This window comes from Drosophila takahashii, chromosome 3R (assembly GCF_030179915.1).
Source record: "Drosophila takahashii strain IR98-3 E-12201 chromosome 3R, DtakHiC1v2, whole genome shotgun sequence".
Lineage (NCBI taxonomy): Eukaryota > Metazoa > Arthropoda > Insecta > Diptera > Drosophilidae > Drosophila > Drosophila takahashii.
Genome location: NC_091681.1, coordinates 18,944,117 through 18,960,438, shown reverse-complemented (window position 1 = coordinate 18,960,438; position 16,322 = coordinate 18,944,117). Strand labels below are relative to the sequence as shown.

Here is a 16,322-nt window from a genome sequence, read left to right as displayed (position 1 = left end):
ACACTTTCTTAAAAAAGTCCGTTAAAACCCATCCTGGCATATTTAAATCTTGTCAAATAGCGGTACAGTCGTAGCTAAGTTTTAAACCGAGGTTCGTGAATATATTATCTCCCAACAGTGTTGCAACTAAACTTTACCCACCGATCTGGCAACTCTAGGCCGGCAAGGTTATGCAAAGCAAGTATTTGGACTCCGGTAAATAGACTTATTTTTAAAAGAAATGCAGTCCATCCTGACCTCAATGAGGGCACTGGCCCTGCGCCAACCCCCGATGGAGTCCCTCCGCCTGCTGCACCTCTCCGCCGTGAGCGAGGCGGCCCGCAAAGGAACTCGGGAGAAGGCCCGCAAGAAGAAAGTCAAGGTGGAGGTGAAGAAGGTGGGATTCATTCCGCACAATCAGCGGAACAAAAAGTAGGTGGCTGAATCCAGGATACAGGATCCTTTATTAACCCCTTACCATTTACAGAATCAACGTAAAGCGGGCGGACAAGCATGTGGACGACTCCTGGAAGCAGGTGCCCAAAGACGACTGCTACGTGGGGCGCTACTACCGCTGGCCAGTTTACTCCGTCCAGGAGGCCATCCAATGCCACCGGGAGACCCACCATCCCAGCATGTACAATGTACCGAATGCTCCGCTCAACGTGGACATTGAACTCAACATGCAGGCGGAGAAGATCACCCGATTCGTGGACAACTTCCAGCGCATGGCCATGATTCCGAATAAGTTTGAGCACGGCGAGGAGCGCAAGATTATAGTTTTCACCAAGGGAAATGTGAGGCAAACTCCATAGTTTGTAAATCCTTTTATAACATCTTGTAATTCCCTTTTAGAATGAGGTACTAGAGGCCAGGGAAGCTGGAGCCTCGCTCGTCGGCGGCGTGGAGCTCATCAAGGACATAACCAACGGTGAGCTGCTGCTCTCCGACTACCAGTACGTTATCGCCCATCCCAATATCCTGGCCGAGCTGGTGGCCCTGCGCGGCCTGATGAAGCGCAAGTTTCCCAATCCCAAGAGCGAGACTCTGGGCACCAATCTGGCCGAGATGATCGTCAAGTTCTCCAGCGGCATTAGCTACAGTGCGGCCAAGGATGAGTACCAGCAGAACTTTGGCCTGATCACCGCCAGTGTGGGCACTCTGGACATGGACGCCCAGAAGCTGGAGGAGAACATCAAGTTCCTGCTGCAGGATGTCAACACCATGAGGCCCAAGCGCGAGGGTCGTTTCATCACCCGTGTCCTGCTGAAGAGCCCGCCCAGCAGTGAGCAGCTGAAAATCGATCCCTATGTCTATGTGCCGGAGATGTGGGACAAGAGCACGGCGAAGAAGGAGACCAGAAAGCAGGAGGAGCCGGCGGAACAAAAAGCAGCCGTGGCCTCCAATTAGTTAACACAGAAGTCATGTATTTTGTTGATGGATCGTTTGTGCATACTTTAAACCTACATCTTCCTAGAGTCCTAAACAGTCTACATTACTTTGGCATTGCTCCTAGGCCTTCTGGGTGGCGGTGCTGCGCTGTTGGTGCTGGCGCAGCATCTCCAGCTGCTTGACCCGCGTGTAGGCGGCGCTGGCCACCAGGACCACCACATTGGAGGTCCACCAGAGGGCCGATCGAACGTCGTGGTAATACTGGGTGGCTATCACCGTTTGGGCGCAGGCCTTGGCTGTGCCCGAGATATTGTGCGTCAGGGCGGATGTGACCTGGAATCGAAATTCCGGGTTAGATGAGAACTTAACATGTGGTTTTTCCGATTACCTTGATTTCCAGGGCCGTGACAAAACCAATAGCAAAGCCACAAATTCCACTCAAAGTCATGGCGGCCCAGAACCAAGGAGCCCACAGGTTCGGATACGTTATAATGGTCTCCAGCTCCCCGTTGATGATGATCAGGGGCAGGAAGAGCAGCGTGGAGTACAGGTTGTTGTAGTAGCTGAGCAGCCACACCTCCTGGTTGACATATCCCAGCGACTTCTTCGTCTGAATCGAGAACATGGCCAGGGCCAGCGAACTGAGCACTCCGAAGATGGTGCCGCGCCAGGAGAAGACTTCGGTGAGGCTCTCCTGGTCCACGCCCAGCCAGAAACCAATGACGATGGCGGCACAGCACAGCAGACACTTGAAGCTGGTCCGCTGGCGGAGGATCACGTAGGTGAGGACCACACTGAACACCGTGGTCAGGGAGCGACCGATGTAGTAGAAGGCCACTGTGACATAGGACAGCGACAGGTTGTTGGCCCCAATCATCAGGGTATAGAGCACGGACAGCGGCAGGATCTTGCGGAAGGTGTCGATATCCAAAGGATTCCCCTCGGGAAAGGAGAAAACCGAAGGGTACTTGCGGCTCAGACGGCTGGCCACAAAGCAAATGACCGTGGAGACCACGCACTGGAACCAGGACATAAAGAGCGGCGCCCCCAGGTTCACTGTATCGCTGCTCAGCAGGTGTTTGTTCACAAAGACCGTCAATATCGAGGTGCACCTGTGGAAGACACGAAAGTTCAGATAAAACGCCGCTCCTCTTTTTTAGTTTCTTACCAGTAAAGTGCCACCACGAAGAATATCTTTAGGTATTTGTTTACCAGCCGGTTGTGCTCCTCCAGATTCTTGTACATCTTGGAGTTTTTAGGGATTGGAGTCCGATTTGTGCGAGGGAAAGGTAATTGTGCGTTTATTTTTACACGTATTTCTGCAACCCGGTCTGGCGATCAGCTGTTTGTAATGAGAACGTTTCAACTGAGTAAGGGGGTGGTTTTAAAAGTTATCAGCTACTGATAAAAAAATAAACATAATTGATAGTATAATGGTAGTTACTTCTTAACGTTAAGATCCTGTTTTTATTATAAAAATGTATTAGGAACAAAATTTATATGTATGTATAAACAAATAATTTATTATTTCATTTAAAACTAAAAGCTGTAAAAGTTGTTCTCTTAAGCGGACTCGAAAATATGCACAGAAAATGAAGCGATAAAGATTTCTTGATAAGCGGAAGCGTGCTTATTTTGAGTAAAGTTCGTAAAAGTCCATATGTACATATGCCTTATAGTGATTTATGACTAGAACAATGGGTATTTACGCTAATCAGAAATGTATAAACAATTGTAGATACATATTTACTTTTCAGTGTACAACTATTGAAAATAATTTTTGAGATCTTAAAGCCAGATGGTATTTATGTTTTAATACATCTGCTTGAGTTTTTATAACCATGGTAAATAAATTGATTGTTTTATAACTAAGCCAAGTCATGGTAAAATTAAGATAAATCCCCCAAGGCAAAAACCCTACTGCAAGTGCAATGCTTAAATCAAATTTATTCAAAACAATTCTTGTTAGTTTCTGTTTGTTTGTAACGTTTGTTCTTGGTTGCTGGCCGATCCATGCGTAAAAATATACATATTAGTGTTTCTCTTTTAATCTCTCTCTTGTGGACTTTATAAATACAGGGGTAGGGGCACTCCACTCCCTACTTCTCCCACTCGCGGAACTCGGTTCCGTCCGGTGGCTTCACGGTGACCTTCTCCTTGCCCACCTCGCTCCAGTTGGTGCTGAGGACGGTGCCTCCGGATTCCGAGAAGGACTTGTTCATGGCCTTCTGGACCTCCGGCGAGGAGGTGCTGTAGATCTTCTTGAACAGGTTGTTGAGGGCCGTCTCGCCCTTGGCCTCCTTCTCGTCGATCTTCTCCTCCTCGCTGACCAGCTGATCCCAGTTCTTGGTTTTGGGTTTAACGGGAGCAGCGGCCACGACCACGCTCTTCTCCTCGAGATTCTCCCAGCGAACGCCCGTCTCCTTGGCCAGCGTGATCTCCACCTTGGAGGGGAATGCCTTGTGCGAGGACCGCTCCACGACGATGGGATGGAGCAGCTTCAGATCCAACTCATAGCCATCGGCGGTCATGTGGACGCGGTTCTGGGAAATCTCCACCGCATAGTTCTTGTCGGCGGCGTTCTTCAGGAGCACGGTGATGACCACCTTGGTCTCGGACTGGTACCAGTCGTGGCGCACGGACATCTTGCAAAGAATTCCGAACTCAGGGCGTCCCCCTATTTCTATTTACTTCTATTTTATACGGAATTGTCCAGAAAACAATTGGACATATGAGCTCTGCGAAATAATGCCCTAAAACATTCCAAACGGTCACGCTAAAATGTCAGGAGGGTGTCTTAGCTAGCCTAGCGGTTTCACCCTCCCTGCATAGCAAAGCCTCAAACCTTGTTTTATTATCATTTTTCAGCACTGAAAATAATTTAAAAAAAAACCCGCGTACTTTCATTTTTAAGAATTTTAATTTTATATTAGGAGTTTTTCAGGCACTCTAGAAATATATGTATGCAACAAATTGGTAAAATTCAAAGCAGTATGCTACAAATCCACAAAAAGCGTGACTTGTGTGTTTACTTACAGAGATAGAAAAACTATTTACAAGAAACTTATACTTTTTGAAAACTAAATCGTGCACATGTCAACCGCAGCCAACTGTAAACAAAGTTTTGGCCAATTTACGTGCACTTGAAGTAAGTTTGGCCATCAATACGTTGGTTTGGGGAAACAGCAGTCGAAAGCGCATAAGTCCCGACGACAGCCGACATAAATTCCACAGTTTCGGCCCCTCTCAATCCTCCATTGAAATCTATTCGTTGTGTTGTCAAAGTTTGTCGAAAGTGACAGCAGAAATGGGCAGAAGCAAGTTTTGGGCAGAAGCAAGTTGGCCAGAAAAGGTTTTCCCTTTTAAAGTTTATGACTTGCAGTCGACATTTTTTCATGTTTGCGTTTCCCATCAATTGGCCATTATCTGCGCAGGATTGAAGAACAACTGTGACTTCTTTAGAAATTTGGAGAACAAAGAAATGTCACATTTGGCTAGGAGCAAACCAAAAATGCATCCTTTTATTATCCCTTTATTAAAGGAAAAGCTTAAGCGACCATAAGATTTTGTGGGCTGAAATACATGGCAATTAAGCAGCCGATATCAAAGGAACATTTGATGCTGTCACTCAAACAACTAGAAAACAACAGAGTACAACGGAAAACAGGTCTACGAAAAACCAACAAAATGAACTACTAATAAAAGACCAGCCAAAATTTTTTTTGAAAATAATTTTTTATCAAAATCATAGTTATTTGTATTTTTAAATAATTATACATTTTTACAAAATTTGACTGAACCCATAATTTTAAGAAATACTTTTTCTGAATTCTTGTAATGATTTAACAACAAATAATTTACACAGTTTTGACAAATTTTATAAAACTCTACATGAATAAGTACATACATATGTACACTTCCTTACAGCCTTTTCAAAAGGGGAAAATATTAACAGAAGTGTTCCATTTCATTTCCATAGAACAGATGTATTTATCGCATGCGAGAAACTCAATTCTGTTAACTAACATGTATTTGCAGCCAAATGTAAACTTTACAGCCGCGCTGAATGTAATGGGGAGCGTCTGTTAAGCCTTACATGTAGAATTCAAGTAGATATGAAAACAGTGTGACATGTAGATTTTGATTAAGATTTAGATTTAAATTACAATTAATTATTTAAAAATTCTTTAGCAGTTTATATATAATCTTATTTAAAAATATCATACATGCTCCGGACCGCTGTCCAGAGTGATTAGAGTTGGAATTTTATTTAAGTTTCAGCCCTTTTAATTGACAGTCGGGGCATTTGATTAAACCGTTTCTTCATGTTTTTTTAATAATTGATGTTCCATAGTTCGTTTATTTAATCAACACGGCAATCTTGCTCACGTTTTAGCAATATCAAAATCTACAATATCTACTATAAACAATCAAGTCGAAAAATCTACTCAGGAAGTCGATGATTATATCCGAAATATATATAAAAGCAGCATCAAATAGATGTGTACCACATTTGTGGAAGAAAATTGTAAAATGTATTTCAACCTTTTTGTGCTGTGGCAGATAATAATCGTGCTAAGGATGATAAAACCATCCTTTCAGATCGACTACGAATATGTTTTGGAGGACGAATCGGTGTTTGCTGCATGTGTGGATAATCCCCCTGGATATTCGAATATTTCTGGACTGTTTGATTTTTCGGATTTCCACACAGAAATGTTGCCAGATGGGATTCACGTAGAGGGGAAAATAACCTCCACATGGGATGTTCAGCCAACAGATCGCGTTGAGGGTCATATTAGCGTTCTTCATTTGGATCGTGGTACTTGGCAACCGACCATACTTAATTTGATAAGCAGAGATTTTTGCAAAGTATATCTCGACCCGAAACAATATTGGTACAGAGGTTTTCCAAAGTACATTATCAACAAAGAGGAAGCTATGGAAAAATGCTTCACCAATATGGGAGTAAGCGACATATTTCCGATTACGTATTATTGTTATTCTCAAAAATGTTCTATTTGCAGACTGAATATGTTTTCGAACCATTTATCTCTAAACTATATTTTGGTGCCGGCTTCAACGTTCCTCCCGGAAGAAAGCGCGTTGTGATTACCTTGGCTGCAATTGACTTAAATAATGCTACACGACCAAATGGAATTTGCTTTGAGTTGAGAGGAGAATTTCAGAAGTTTAAAGAAGGGATGAAAATCGAATGAAATATCAAAACTACACAGTGATTGTAGGTACCCAGTTTATAATGGAACAATTTTATATATAAAATATATATATTACTTTACATTCATTTTTGCAACGAGGATTTAGAAACATTTGATTTCCCGATGATTTCTTGACATTCATAACTACCGCTTACCGAGTTGCTCACACGAAACTTTAAGGTAAAAATTTAAGAATTCATTGGTCATTGGTATTTTTGTAAAAACAAAATTTTCTGATTTACTATTTAGTTATTAAAAATGAAAGTTAGCTTTTTTATTTTTTGCATTTTGTCAAAGTTGCACTTTTAGTCCATTAATAACAATTAACTGTGATTTATTATTGAATGCAAGTATCCAATTTAAACCCTCCCCCATCCTTACTTTCCCCTCCAACCGAGCGGAACTGTCCGTTCAAACCGAAATTTATCGAAAACTTTTAGTAAAGCAAATATTGATGCTACTTCGAGTGGGTGGTGGGTGGAAAAGGCTGTGTGCACTTGGCGGGAAATGTGCGGATGGCATACAAATAGCTTTTGCCGCTGCACTTGGCACGCGAAAGGGATATACAACGTATGAGTGATACATACACATATTGGGGGAAACCCCATCTTATTCGTCCTGTTTGTTGGTCACTAGCAACTTGCTGAAAGTTCAAGGGTGAAAAAGGCAGCACAACACCACCCACTCCCAATCACCCGGCAACTTTTCCTCTTTTGCTCTCAAGTTTTCGTGGCTAATGGAGCCAATTCACACAAACCAGCATTTAAAGGCAATCCCCTGCTCTGATTAAGCCGTCTTCAGAGTGCGACCACTGATTAATAGCTTAAAATGTAGGAAGCCATAACCGTAAACCTATATTAGGTCAGCATCCGCCAGTGTCGTTATTTGCATGATAAAAGCCAAGTGCTGGCCCACAGCAAAGGCAGTCTTGCAGCTCCCGATTGATGCAGTATTAAGAGGCAGACAGGAGGTTACAGCCCGTGGGTCCTGTGATGCCATAAAAGCGTGCCGTTAAAGATAAAACTCAAATTGCAGCTACGAACACGTCCAGAGGCGAGTCGCTGCAATTGATAATCCAGTTGGCTGGCCAGCGACGTGACTTCAAAAGTCGATCATTTTACACTCCACGATAATTGGAAAGCAAACTAGGTTTTTACTAGCAAAAGGAGCCTTAAACTAAGGGTGTTTATTCCGGAAAGCCGTATATCTTAACGTTGCCAGCGTCCCGTCGCCTTTCGCTATCCTTCTCGTCGCAGGCGTAGGCCAGAAGGTATTGCTTCGGGTGCCAGGCCACCGTAAAGGTGGAGGCCTCTACGTGGATGTCGGTCACACGTTCGCCCGTCTCCGTGAAGGCAATGTCTATGATCAGATCCTCGCTGGCCGAGGCAATCAGCCGTTCGTCGTGGCTGAAGGAAATGGTGCGAACGGGCCACTCCAGGCGGCTGATCATGCGCAGGCAGGCCAGCTCGTTGGCGTCCCACAGAGACACTTGGGCATCCGCAGAGCCGGTGGCAAAGTATTTACCTGGTAGGTGAATCAAAAGTTAGAAATTTCAGTGTTAATCCTGTTGTAAGGATAAATTTCACAGGGTTCGGAATTTAACACACATGTTAAAAACATGTAAAATTGTAGTTTACAGTGTGTGTGAAAAACGAAAGTGTTAAAATGTGAAAAATAGTTGTTAGCACACACAGCTCACTTGTGTTTTTTACACAATGTGTTATTAACAAGACGTGTTTTTTACACACTGTGTTTTTAACACAAATGATAATTACATTTTATGGACAATAACAAATCGAAGAAAAAATGAAAAATCAATATTGGGCCAGGATATCTTAATTGTTATTTTCAAAGCATATATTTCTGACGTTTTAATGTCAAAAACTCATTGTGTTAAAAACACGTTGTGTAAAAAAAACGTCGTGTAAATAGCACAAATAAACTGTGTGTGTTATTTATGTTTCTAACATATGTAAGCTACAATTTAACACCTTGAAATTTAACACAAGTTATTTACCGAACCCTGATATTTCATACCCGTTGGTCCGAACTCTATGCAAATGCAGTTGGCGGGATGCGCCTTCAGAGTCATCTGGTGTTCCAGGCTGGGGTAATTGAGCACATGCATGCATCCCAATCCATTGGTCAGGAAGAACAGATCATTTGTGTTGTTCCACGATATCTCGTTGACCTCGAAGCTGAAGGGCTCCTCCACGCGAATCTTATTAGTGCGCGTGTCTATAAACGTGATCAGATCCTCCTTGTTGCCCACGGCGATTGTCTTGCCATCCGGCGACCAGGCTATGTTGATGTTCTCGCCCTTGGTATTGGTCACCGAAACACACTTCCCAGCCCGTATGTCCCAGATCCTCACGGTTCTGTCCCCGCTGGCGGTGGCAAACTGGTCGGGATTGGTGCGATGCCAGCACAGCTGGTCCACGGATCCAGTGTGTCCGCGGTAAATGCTGCCCTTCACGAAGCGATCGCGCTCCAGGGAGTAGACCGCCACCGTCTTGTCAAAGGATCCGGAGGCCAGGTGGCGACCATCGGCGTTCCAGCAAACCGAGTGAACCTGTGGATGTGGAAAGGGGGATTCTTGGATTGCAGAGAGATGCTTCTTAATTGGCGGGAAATCGTGTTTACCTTGGACATGTGCGCCCGCTGCTCGCGGATTTTGCTGTGGCTCCGGAAGTACGATTTCAGGTCGTCGAAGGTTTGCTCCGTGCGACTCATAGTGAATTGTTTTTCGTATTATTTTATAAAAACTGAAGCCGGTTTTTTTTGTAAACAAAAGTAAGACCGTAGCTAACATTCGAAAATATTACCTCACAAAATATCACAAAAATAACAAAGCTAGTAAAGATCCCAACCATTACTACGGTTTTTGTCTTTGCTTGGGCGGTTCATTCAAATATTTCATCTGAAATTGGTTAAATTCCATTCTTGTTAATTAAATAACGAACTCAAATGAAGTCTATTATTCGAATTAAGTGTTTATCTTCCGTTTTTCCTCTATTACAAAATATTTAGCAAGTTATATCATCTTTTTTTTTAAATTGGGACAAATAGTCAATAGAAAACATTAAACGAGTTTCAGAAAAACTACCTCTTTCACGTGTCTTTTTTCGGTTTGTGTACCTTAATTACAACTGTTTTCCCAGAAAATATTGAATCATGAAGAGAAAGTAAGATATCAACAAAACTTTATTCATTAGCTGCAACAACATAGTCATTAAATAAGGAAAACAAATAAATAAGGATTAAAACTTAAAAATCAATCATGGACGTCGGTGGTTCCGCGGTGGCTCCCTCACATTCCGGTCGCTCTTGTCGTGGATGTGGACCGTCTCGGCCAGCTCCACATTGGCGTGCAGGGCGGCATCGTTGGCATTCAAGTGGGCCTCCTGGGCGGACAGGGTGGCCTTCTCCGCCGCGTCCCTCGTCTCCTCGTAGTCCAAACGAGCTGCATACGCATGCGATTCGGCGTGCTCCAGTTTGCTCTTGGCCTGGGCCACCATATCGATTTGGGAGGCCAATTCGGCGGCTGCCTCGGAGGCGGCCTTTTGGGCCAACTCGGAGGCGGACTGGGCATTGTTGAGGGCGGCGGTCAGGACGCTCACATGGTTGATGGCCTGCTGGGCGGCATATTGGGCCGCCTTCGCCGATCTCTTGGCCTGCTGCAGCTGCGTCAGCTCGTTCTCCATCGCCTTGTGGGCCTCCACGCTCTGATCCTCCAGTCGATGGAGCAGCACCTCCTTTCCCTTCAGCACAGCCACTGCTGTGCCGGCTGCCTGGGCCGCCGCCTGGGCCAGAGTGCTCTTGGCCACATAGGAAGCCTGTTTCCCGGCTGCATTTTGGCTGGCCACTGCGGACAGGGCCTGATCCGCCGAACCCTTGGCAATGCTGCGGAGTCCATTGTCGGCCAGGTAGCCACCTCCTCCTCCGCCTCCTCCATTATGCAGATGGTGGGCTATGTAATCCGAGGAGGCTTCGTAGTGGGAGAGCTTCACCTTGGCCGGCTCGAATTCATCGTGGTTAATTGCCTCGTAGGTGTACGGTGGCACCTCGTGCTCGATCACCACCGTTTGCTGCGGCACTGGACTCGGTCCTTGGGGAGATGGAGGCGGCGGCGGCGGGGGCGGAACATTGACGTGGTGGTGGTAGTGCGACTCCTTCCGCTTCACCTTGCGACCCAGCGCCGGCATGGCCACTAAATCAACAGAGTCGCCAGAGGGAAATTCCCCAATTAAGCCAGATTTGCATGAGGAAGTCGTGGTGTTTGGTGTGCGACTCACCCAAAAACAGCGTCAGGAGCAGCAGGTGCACAAGCGATGGCATCTCTCCTCGCGGGCGATTATGCAATGGAGCAGGTGGCGAATGAAAAGGAAGTTGGACTACCGGAAGACTCGTGATCGGATCGTGATGTGTTCCTCTGGGATATAAAGTCTACAGGAAAACCAAATTAAGTGAAATTAAAAAGGTTGTCGGAAGATTAAAGCTTCTTTAGGAGTCGAATTTTCATTATACAATGCGTAATTTTTTACTACATTTGCTAAATTCAAATTCTATAGAATTAAAATTAAACTAAATTTCAATACCCATACTATCTCTTTATTAATAGGTACACACAAAAAAAACATGTCGCCGTAAAATCGATATGTGCATGTCAATTTCTGGTTATGCAAAACCCATATCGATTTTCACTTCGACCATATCAAATTTACCTGGCCCCGTATCAAAATCAAATTGATATTACATAATATAAAATTGATCTTCGTTTCATCCGATAATATAAAATTTTTTATTTAGACGTTAATCAACCAAATAAATGGTTTCATATCGATTTTGTTTTGAGTGTATGCTTTCTTAACTTGTTTTTTTGGAATCATGCTATTTCTTTTAATATAACCACATTCAGAAATCTGTGGATACCAAATCAATTACTAAGTTCTTTTTATGAAATTAAAATAAATCATATCAATAATTTTATTATTTAACCAATGTTGTATTCTTGTTCTTCAGTGCAAACTATTTTTTAAGTAATAAAAGAAAGTAAAAAGTAAATATTTTTCCACCTAAAGGACACTTTTTCTGAGTGCATAATAACAGTCACTTGGCAACCGGTTACGTGGCTGCTTTGCCTGTAGCTTTGCCTATTAGCTAATAAATAATTGGCTGTGCACTTTCTTTGGTCTAGGATGACCGGCAAGTCGTTAGTGTGTCACGGAACGAAATGTTCCCCGCGAGAACCTGTTTAGTTTTAAGGCCAGCAAAACTGGACAGCTCACAAATCACCCAGTTATCACTCCGATTTGACAGGTGGGCATCAAACGCACCTCTCGATGATTCCGACGACACGAACTGCGATCCTGTGTGGACCAAAGGCGAAATGCTTCTGATTCGAGCGGAGGATCGCCGGCCGAAACGAAGGCAATGTGGATGGACGGGTTCGGTGGAAAACGCTTTTACTTTCGCACTCGGAAAAGCTGGGAGCGGCGAATGGCTCAGTAAATCCGGTGGAGACTCGACGACGATTGCCAGTTGGCCACCGGAGGCGCCATGTATTTATAAACAAACTGGTCGGGTCGAAATGGCCGAAGAAAGTGCAAACCCGTTGGCCGCTGGATGATAGTTTTCTTTGCGAGATTCAGCCTCGTAGCGAACACATTGTATCCACAATAATGGTGCTGGGTCAATGCTACCAGGCTGGCCGATTGGATAATTTGTAGCCGCAATTATGGAAGAGCCTCTAATTGCCATGCGACGCTTTAAATGCCGCTCCGGGTGAGATTGCATATGACGAAAGACGATGATTGTTCGCTTCCTCGCGAATCCGCGTGTGAACATGGAGGAGTAGTCGGAAGTTTAGCGGGGTGTCTTGAGTAAACGCCCCTTGGTGAATATTTTAATCAGAGGAATTGCGATTTTAGGATTAAATTGATTTGCGGTAATAATAACTAGGATAATATTAATCCTATTGATATAATTGTGATCTTAAGTATATATATTTTTTATAACATTATATAGTAAATATAATTGTTCTGTAAATATATTATCTCTGAATTGTAAGTAAATAAAAAGAAAAAAATATATAAAATATTTTCTTTTTCAAGTCCTTGTTATTATACCCGTTACTCGTAGAGTAAAAGGGTATATTAGATTCGTGCAAAAGTATGTAACAGGTAGAAGGAAGCGTTTCCGACCCTATAAACTATATATATTCTTGATCAGGATCACTAGCCGAGTCGATCTAGCCATGTCCGTCTGTCCGTCTGTCCGTCTGTCTGTCCGTCTGTCCGTCTGTCTGTCTGTATGAACGCTGAGATCTCGGAAACTACAAAAGCTAGAAGGTTGAGATTTCACACACATATTCTTGGGCTTCCTACGCAGCGCAAGTTTATTTCAGCCGAGCGCCACGCCCCCTCTAACGCCCACAATCGCCCATTAACGATTTTAAAATGTGTCTGGCGGCCACACCTTTAAAGATTTCCGAGAAGTATAAATGCAATTTTGTTGTGCATATTTATACCTATCGAAATGTAGAAGACATTTTTTAAATCGGACCATTCATTAAAAAGTTATACGCAATCAAAGAAATGGTATATATCCATCTCCCTCGCACTCCCTTTAGCCGAGTGACGGGTATTAGATAGTCGGGACACGAACCCGACTATAGCGTTTTCTCTTGTTATTTTTAAAGTTGTACAATTTCGGAACTAAAATATGAAATTTAAGTTAATTTTGTTAGAAATAATAGTTCATTTAGTTGTTACCATATGAACTAATCACATGTTCGCACTGTGGCCTTTACAGCATAATTACAGAAGTAGTTTCCGTAAAAATATCTTCTTACACAGAAAAAAAAAATACCAAAAATAATCATCCATCGGGTATTTTTTCATATCAATTTCGGCCCATCTGTTTTCATATCAAAATGATATTTCCGAACATATGATTTTGTACCATATTGATATGAAATCATACCATTTTGTTATGGAAAAATTGATATGAAACAATATCAGTTCCATATTGTTCCGTTTTTTTCTCTGTGTAGTTGTAATAATACTCGTGAATAATTAATAATTATTTAAATAATGAATATCAGAATATATGTATTTTTACCAGTTATATTAAATTGATACTTTTGTTTTGGATACTTATATTTTGGAAAATAAAAATATAATATAAGTAGCAATATAAACAAATTTAAACTTTATAAATGAGACATTCCAGGCCCTTTTTCAGGCGTAAAAAAATCAAGAAAAATATAAAATATAAAACTGAGAGATCCTAGTGACTGTGCGCCCTCTTTAAACGCAGTCTGTGCCTCAGTTCCGCCCTTCGACGCTCCCGAGTGGCCCTTTGCCTGGCCTCCTGGGCGGCACAGGCTGCCTTTTCGGCGGCATTCTTGGTGTTCTTGAAATCCGCCCGGGCCACCTCCAATTGGCGGAGTAGCAGCTCCACCCGCTTCTTGGCCGCATCCACGAGCTGCTGCTTCTCGCCCAGCTCCTGTTGGGCTCCACTGGCCACGTGCTCCGAGTTGACCACATTGTCCTGGGCATTCTTCACCGCCTGCGTGATGGTCTTTAGCTGTTCAGCGGCCTGTTTGGCCGCTTGTCCGGCAGCAGCACAAGTGGTCTGGGTGGTCTGCAGCAAAGTGCTCTCCTCCTGCACCACCAGCTCCCCCTCCCTCACCTCGGACTCCAGTTGCTCCACAATCTGCTGTTTGCCGGCCAAAGCCGCTTCCGCCGCCTTGGCAGCCGCCAGTGCCTTGTCCGCCAACTGCTGTTTCACCTGGCGAGCTGCCGCCTCCCCCGCCTCCATTTGGGCATCCGAGGCGTCCTTGGCCTCCTTGGCCGCCTTCTGGGCAATACTGGAGGCCTTTACGTTCGTCTTTCCGTCCAACTTGATGCCGCACTTGCCACCCTCCGAGGATGAGGATGACGAGGGACAATGGTCAGAACCAGGATGATCTGAGATCAGGCCCGATATCTCATTGGAGGGCTGAGAATATAGGGAAGGGTTATCCCGATTAATAGTCATTGAGGGGATGAATTACCTGCGCCAACTTATAGCCTTCAGAAAGGCCAGAGATTAAGAGGAGAATTAGAAAAACAACTGGGTTTATCTCCATACTCGGCTTATTTTAAGGTGAAATAACTTTTATCAATTAACGTGGAGATTTTTGAAGCGGATACTTAAGAATCAGATTGCTTCTAAAATGCCTACTGGGTTATTCTAGTATACACACAAAAAAAAGCTTGTTCCCGTAAAATCGATATAAACATGTAAATTTTAGGGTCATGCAAAACCGATATCTTTTTTATATAAAATATTCTTTTTGACCAGGTCAAATTTACCTCGCCGCATATCAAATGAAAATTGAACTTAAATAACGACAAATCGATCTACGTTTTATATAGATTTTTTTTTGGGTGTATATACTCAGAAAAAAATCCTTAGTTAAAGCAGAACTGCTACTTAATCCAAAATATTAGTACAAGTCACTAAATGTGTTGAAAATATTTGAATTCTTTCGAAAGATGTATTTTATTTCTTCAAACTTCTAAAATAAAAAGGTTCCTGAGACAGAAGGAGAAAAAATACAATTGATCAGGCCTTACCCGTTATTATAAATCAGAGACTTGAATTTTCCGCCTGTCACATCACCCTAAAAAACCTACATATTTCGTTTTCCAGACGAGCCTTGAGATTTATGTAAGATGCGAGATTCCCGATGCGTTACGAGTCCCTGGTTACGATGCTGCTTCTAGTGAACATCCTGCTCATGAGCACAGCAAATTCTGCTCAGAGGAACGATCCGCGCTTTAAGCCGGGGTCCTTTGTCTGCAAGACGAATGTGAAGGCCAGTCAGATGGCATTGAAGGCAGCGAAGGATGCAAAGGACGCCAAGGATGCACAGCCAAGTGCCGCGGAGTGTGCGGGCAATAGAGCCAAGGTATTATCGCCGTCAAAATATATTGTAAATATCTTCATTTATAAGCTTTATAAACCCAGGCCATGCTGGCGGACAGGGCCTTGCAGGCGGCCAAGGCGGCGGAGGCGGCTCTCAACGGAAAGAAGCAGCTGCTGGAGGAATTCACCCAGAGTCTGGCCGAAACGAAGCGAGTCATCGAGGAAATCCAGCGGGCCATTGCCGCCAGCTCCAGTTCCGCCAAGGCGGCGAAGTGCATCCGAGACAAGCTGCGGATATCCTTGGCCAGCATGCAGAATCTGTTGCAGGAGATGGGCGGCAGTCTGGACAACATCCGCCGCGTGGCCCTCAATGCCCAGAAGGATGCCGTGGAGAAGCGTAGTCTTCTCGAGGCCGCCAAGCGGCGGGTGGAGGAGCTGCACAACTGCTTGGCCCAGGCCCATGCGGATCTGGAGCGGAATCAGGAGAGCGCCAAGAAGGCCAGCGACGCCGCCGCCGAGGCCCAGCAGCGGGTCGATGCAGTGCGCAAACTGGTGTCCAAGATCAAGATGCTGAGGCGAAAGGACCTGCAATCGCTGAACAGTTTTCTGGTCAAAAGGAGGAGAAGAAGAAGCCCGGCAAAAACACAGTTGAGTTGATTGTTATGTTTTGGCAATAAACATGTTTATATTTTGTTAGAGAACGCCTTAAAAAACTAAAAAGATTGCGTGGTTGTTTTTCACATCTATTTTTTTTAAAAATGGCGCCTTTAAAAAGCAGTGCTGGTAAAGAACAAACAATCGATAACAATCCAATCG

At 44.0% G+C, this 16,322-nt stretch overlaps 8 protein-coding genes across 8 annotated transcripts; 3 read left to right on the top strand and 5 right to left on the bottom strand.

The window, feature by feature from the left end:
* The first annotated feature begins 145 nt into the window (after window positions 1–145).
* On the top strand, window positions 146–1,457 carry mRpL1 (mitochondrial ribosomal protein L1). The gene is made up of 3 exons (XM_044394050.2): window positions 146–411; window positions 467–776; window positions 835–1,457. Exons 1-3 carry the CDS (start codon window positions 221–223, stop codon window positions 1,387–1,389), a joined length of 1,056 nt encoding a protein of 351 aa, XP_044249985.1. The 5' UTR covers window positions 146–220; the 3' UTR covers window positions 1,390–1,457.
* Window positions 1,458–1,478: 21 nt separating this feature from the next.
* Window positions 1,479–2,706, bottom strand: nac (GDP-fucose transporter nac). Its single transcript, XM_017152739.3, has 3 exons — window positions 2,540–2,706; window positions 1,760–2,483; window positions 1,479–1,704 (listed from the first exon to the last, which is right to left on the bottom strand). Exons 1-3 carry the CDS (start codon window positions 2,614–2,616, stop codon window positions 1,492–1,494), a joined length of 1,014 nt encoding a protein of 337 aa, XP_017008228.1. The 5' UTR covers window positions 2,617–2,706; the 3' UTR covers window positions 1,479–1,491.
* A 592-nt stretch (window positions 2,707–3,298) lies between these two features.
* Sgt1 (suppressor of G2 allele of skp1) lies at window positions 3,299–4,110 on the bottom strand. The gene has a single exon (XM_017152740.3). The coding sequence runs from the start codon at window positions 4,014–4,016 to the stop codon at window positions 3,471–3,473; it is 546 nt and encodes a 181-aa protein (XP_017008229.2). The 5' UTR covers window positions 4,017–4,110; the 3' UTR covers window positions 3,299–3,470.
* Window positions 4,111–5,834: 1,724 nt separating this feature from the next.
* LOC108064874 (uncharacterized) lies at window positions 5,835–6,632 on the top strand. The gene is made up of 2 exons (XM_017152619.2): window positions 5,835–6,339; window positions 6,399–6,632. Exons 1-2 carry the CDS (start codon window positions 5,872–5,874, stop codon window positions 6,588–6,590), a joined length of 660 nt encoding a protein of 219 aa, XP_017008108.2. The 5' UTR covers window positions 5,835–5,871; the 3' UTR covers window positions 6,591–6,632.
* Window positions 6,633–7,746: 1,114 nt separating this feature from the next.
* tex (THO complex 3 homolog tex) lies at window positions 7,747–9,391 on the bottom strand. The gene is made up of 3 exons (XM_017152634.3): window positions 9,234–9,391; window positions 8,628–9,162; window positions 7,747–8,114 (listed from the first exon to the last, which is right to left on the bottom strand). Exons 1-3 carry the CDS (start codon window positions 9,321–9,323, stop codon window positions 7,777–7,779), a joined length of 963 nt encoding a protein of 320 aa, XP_017008123.1. The 5' UTR covers window positions 9,324–9,391; the 3' UTR covers window positions 7,747–7,776.
* Window positions 9,392–9,868: 477 nt separating this feature from the next.
* On the bottom strand, window positions 9,869–10,928 carry LOC108064875 (uncharacterized protein CG45076). Its single transcript, XM_017152620.2, has 2 exons — window positions 10,886–10,928; window positions 9,869–10,800 (listed from the first exon to the last, which is right to left on the bottom strand). Exons 1-2 carry the CDS (start codon window positions 10,926–10,928, stop codon window positions 9,869–9,871), a joined length of 975 nt encoding a protein of 324 aa, XP_017008109.2.
* A 2,849-nt stretch (window positions 10,929–13,777) lies between these two features.
* Window positions 13,778–14,807, bottom strand: LOC108064894 (uncharacterized protein CG45076). Its single transcript, XM_017152647.3, has 2 exons — window positions 14,650–14,807; window positions 13,778–14,594 (listed from the first exon to the last, which is right to left on the bottom strand). Exons 1-2 carry the CDS (start codon window positions 14,722–14,724, stop codon window positions 13,881–13,883), a joined length of 789 nt encoding a protein of 262 aa, XP_017008136.2. The 5' UTR covers window positions 14,725–14,807; the 3' UTR covers window positions 13,778–13,880.
* Window positions 14,808–15,234: 427 nt separating this feature from the next.
* LOC108064895 (tropomyosin) lies at window positions 15,235–16,207 on the top strand. The gene is made up of 2 exons (XM_017152648.3): window positions 15,235–15,549; window positions 15,609–16,207. Exons 1-2 carry the CDS (start codon window positions 15,328–15,330, stop codon window positions 16,161–16,163), a joined length of 777 nt encoding a protein of 258 aa, XP_017008137.3. The 5' UTR covers window positions 15,235–15,327; the 3' UTR covers window positions 16,164–16,207.
* The last annotated feature ends 115 nt before the right edge of the window (window positions 16,208–16,322 follow it).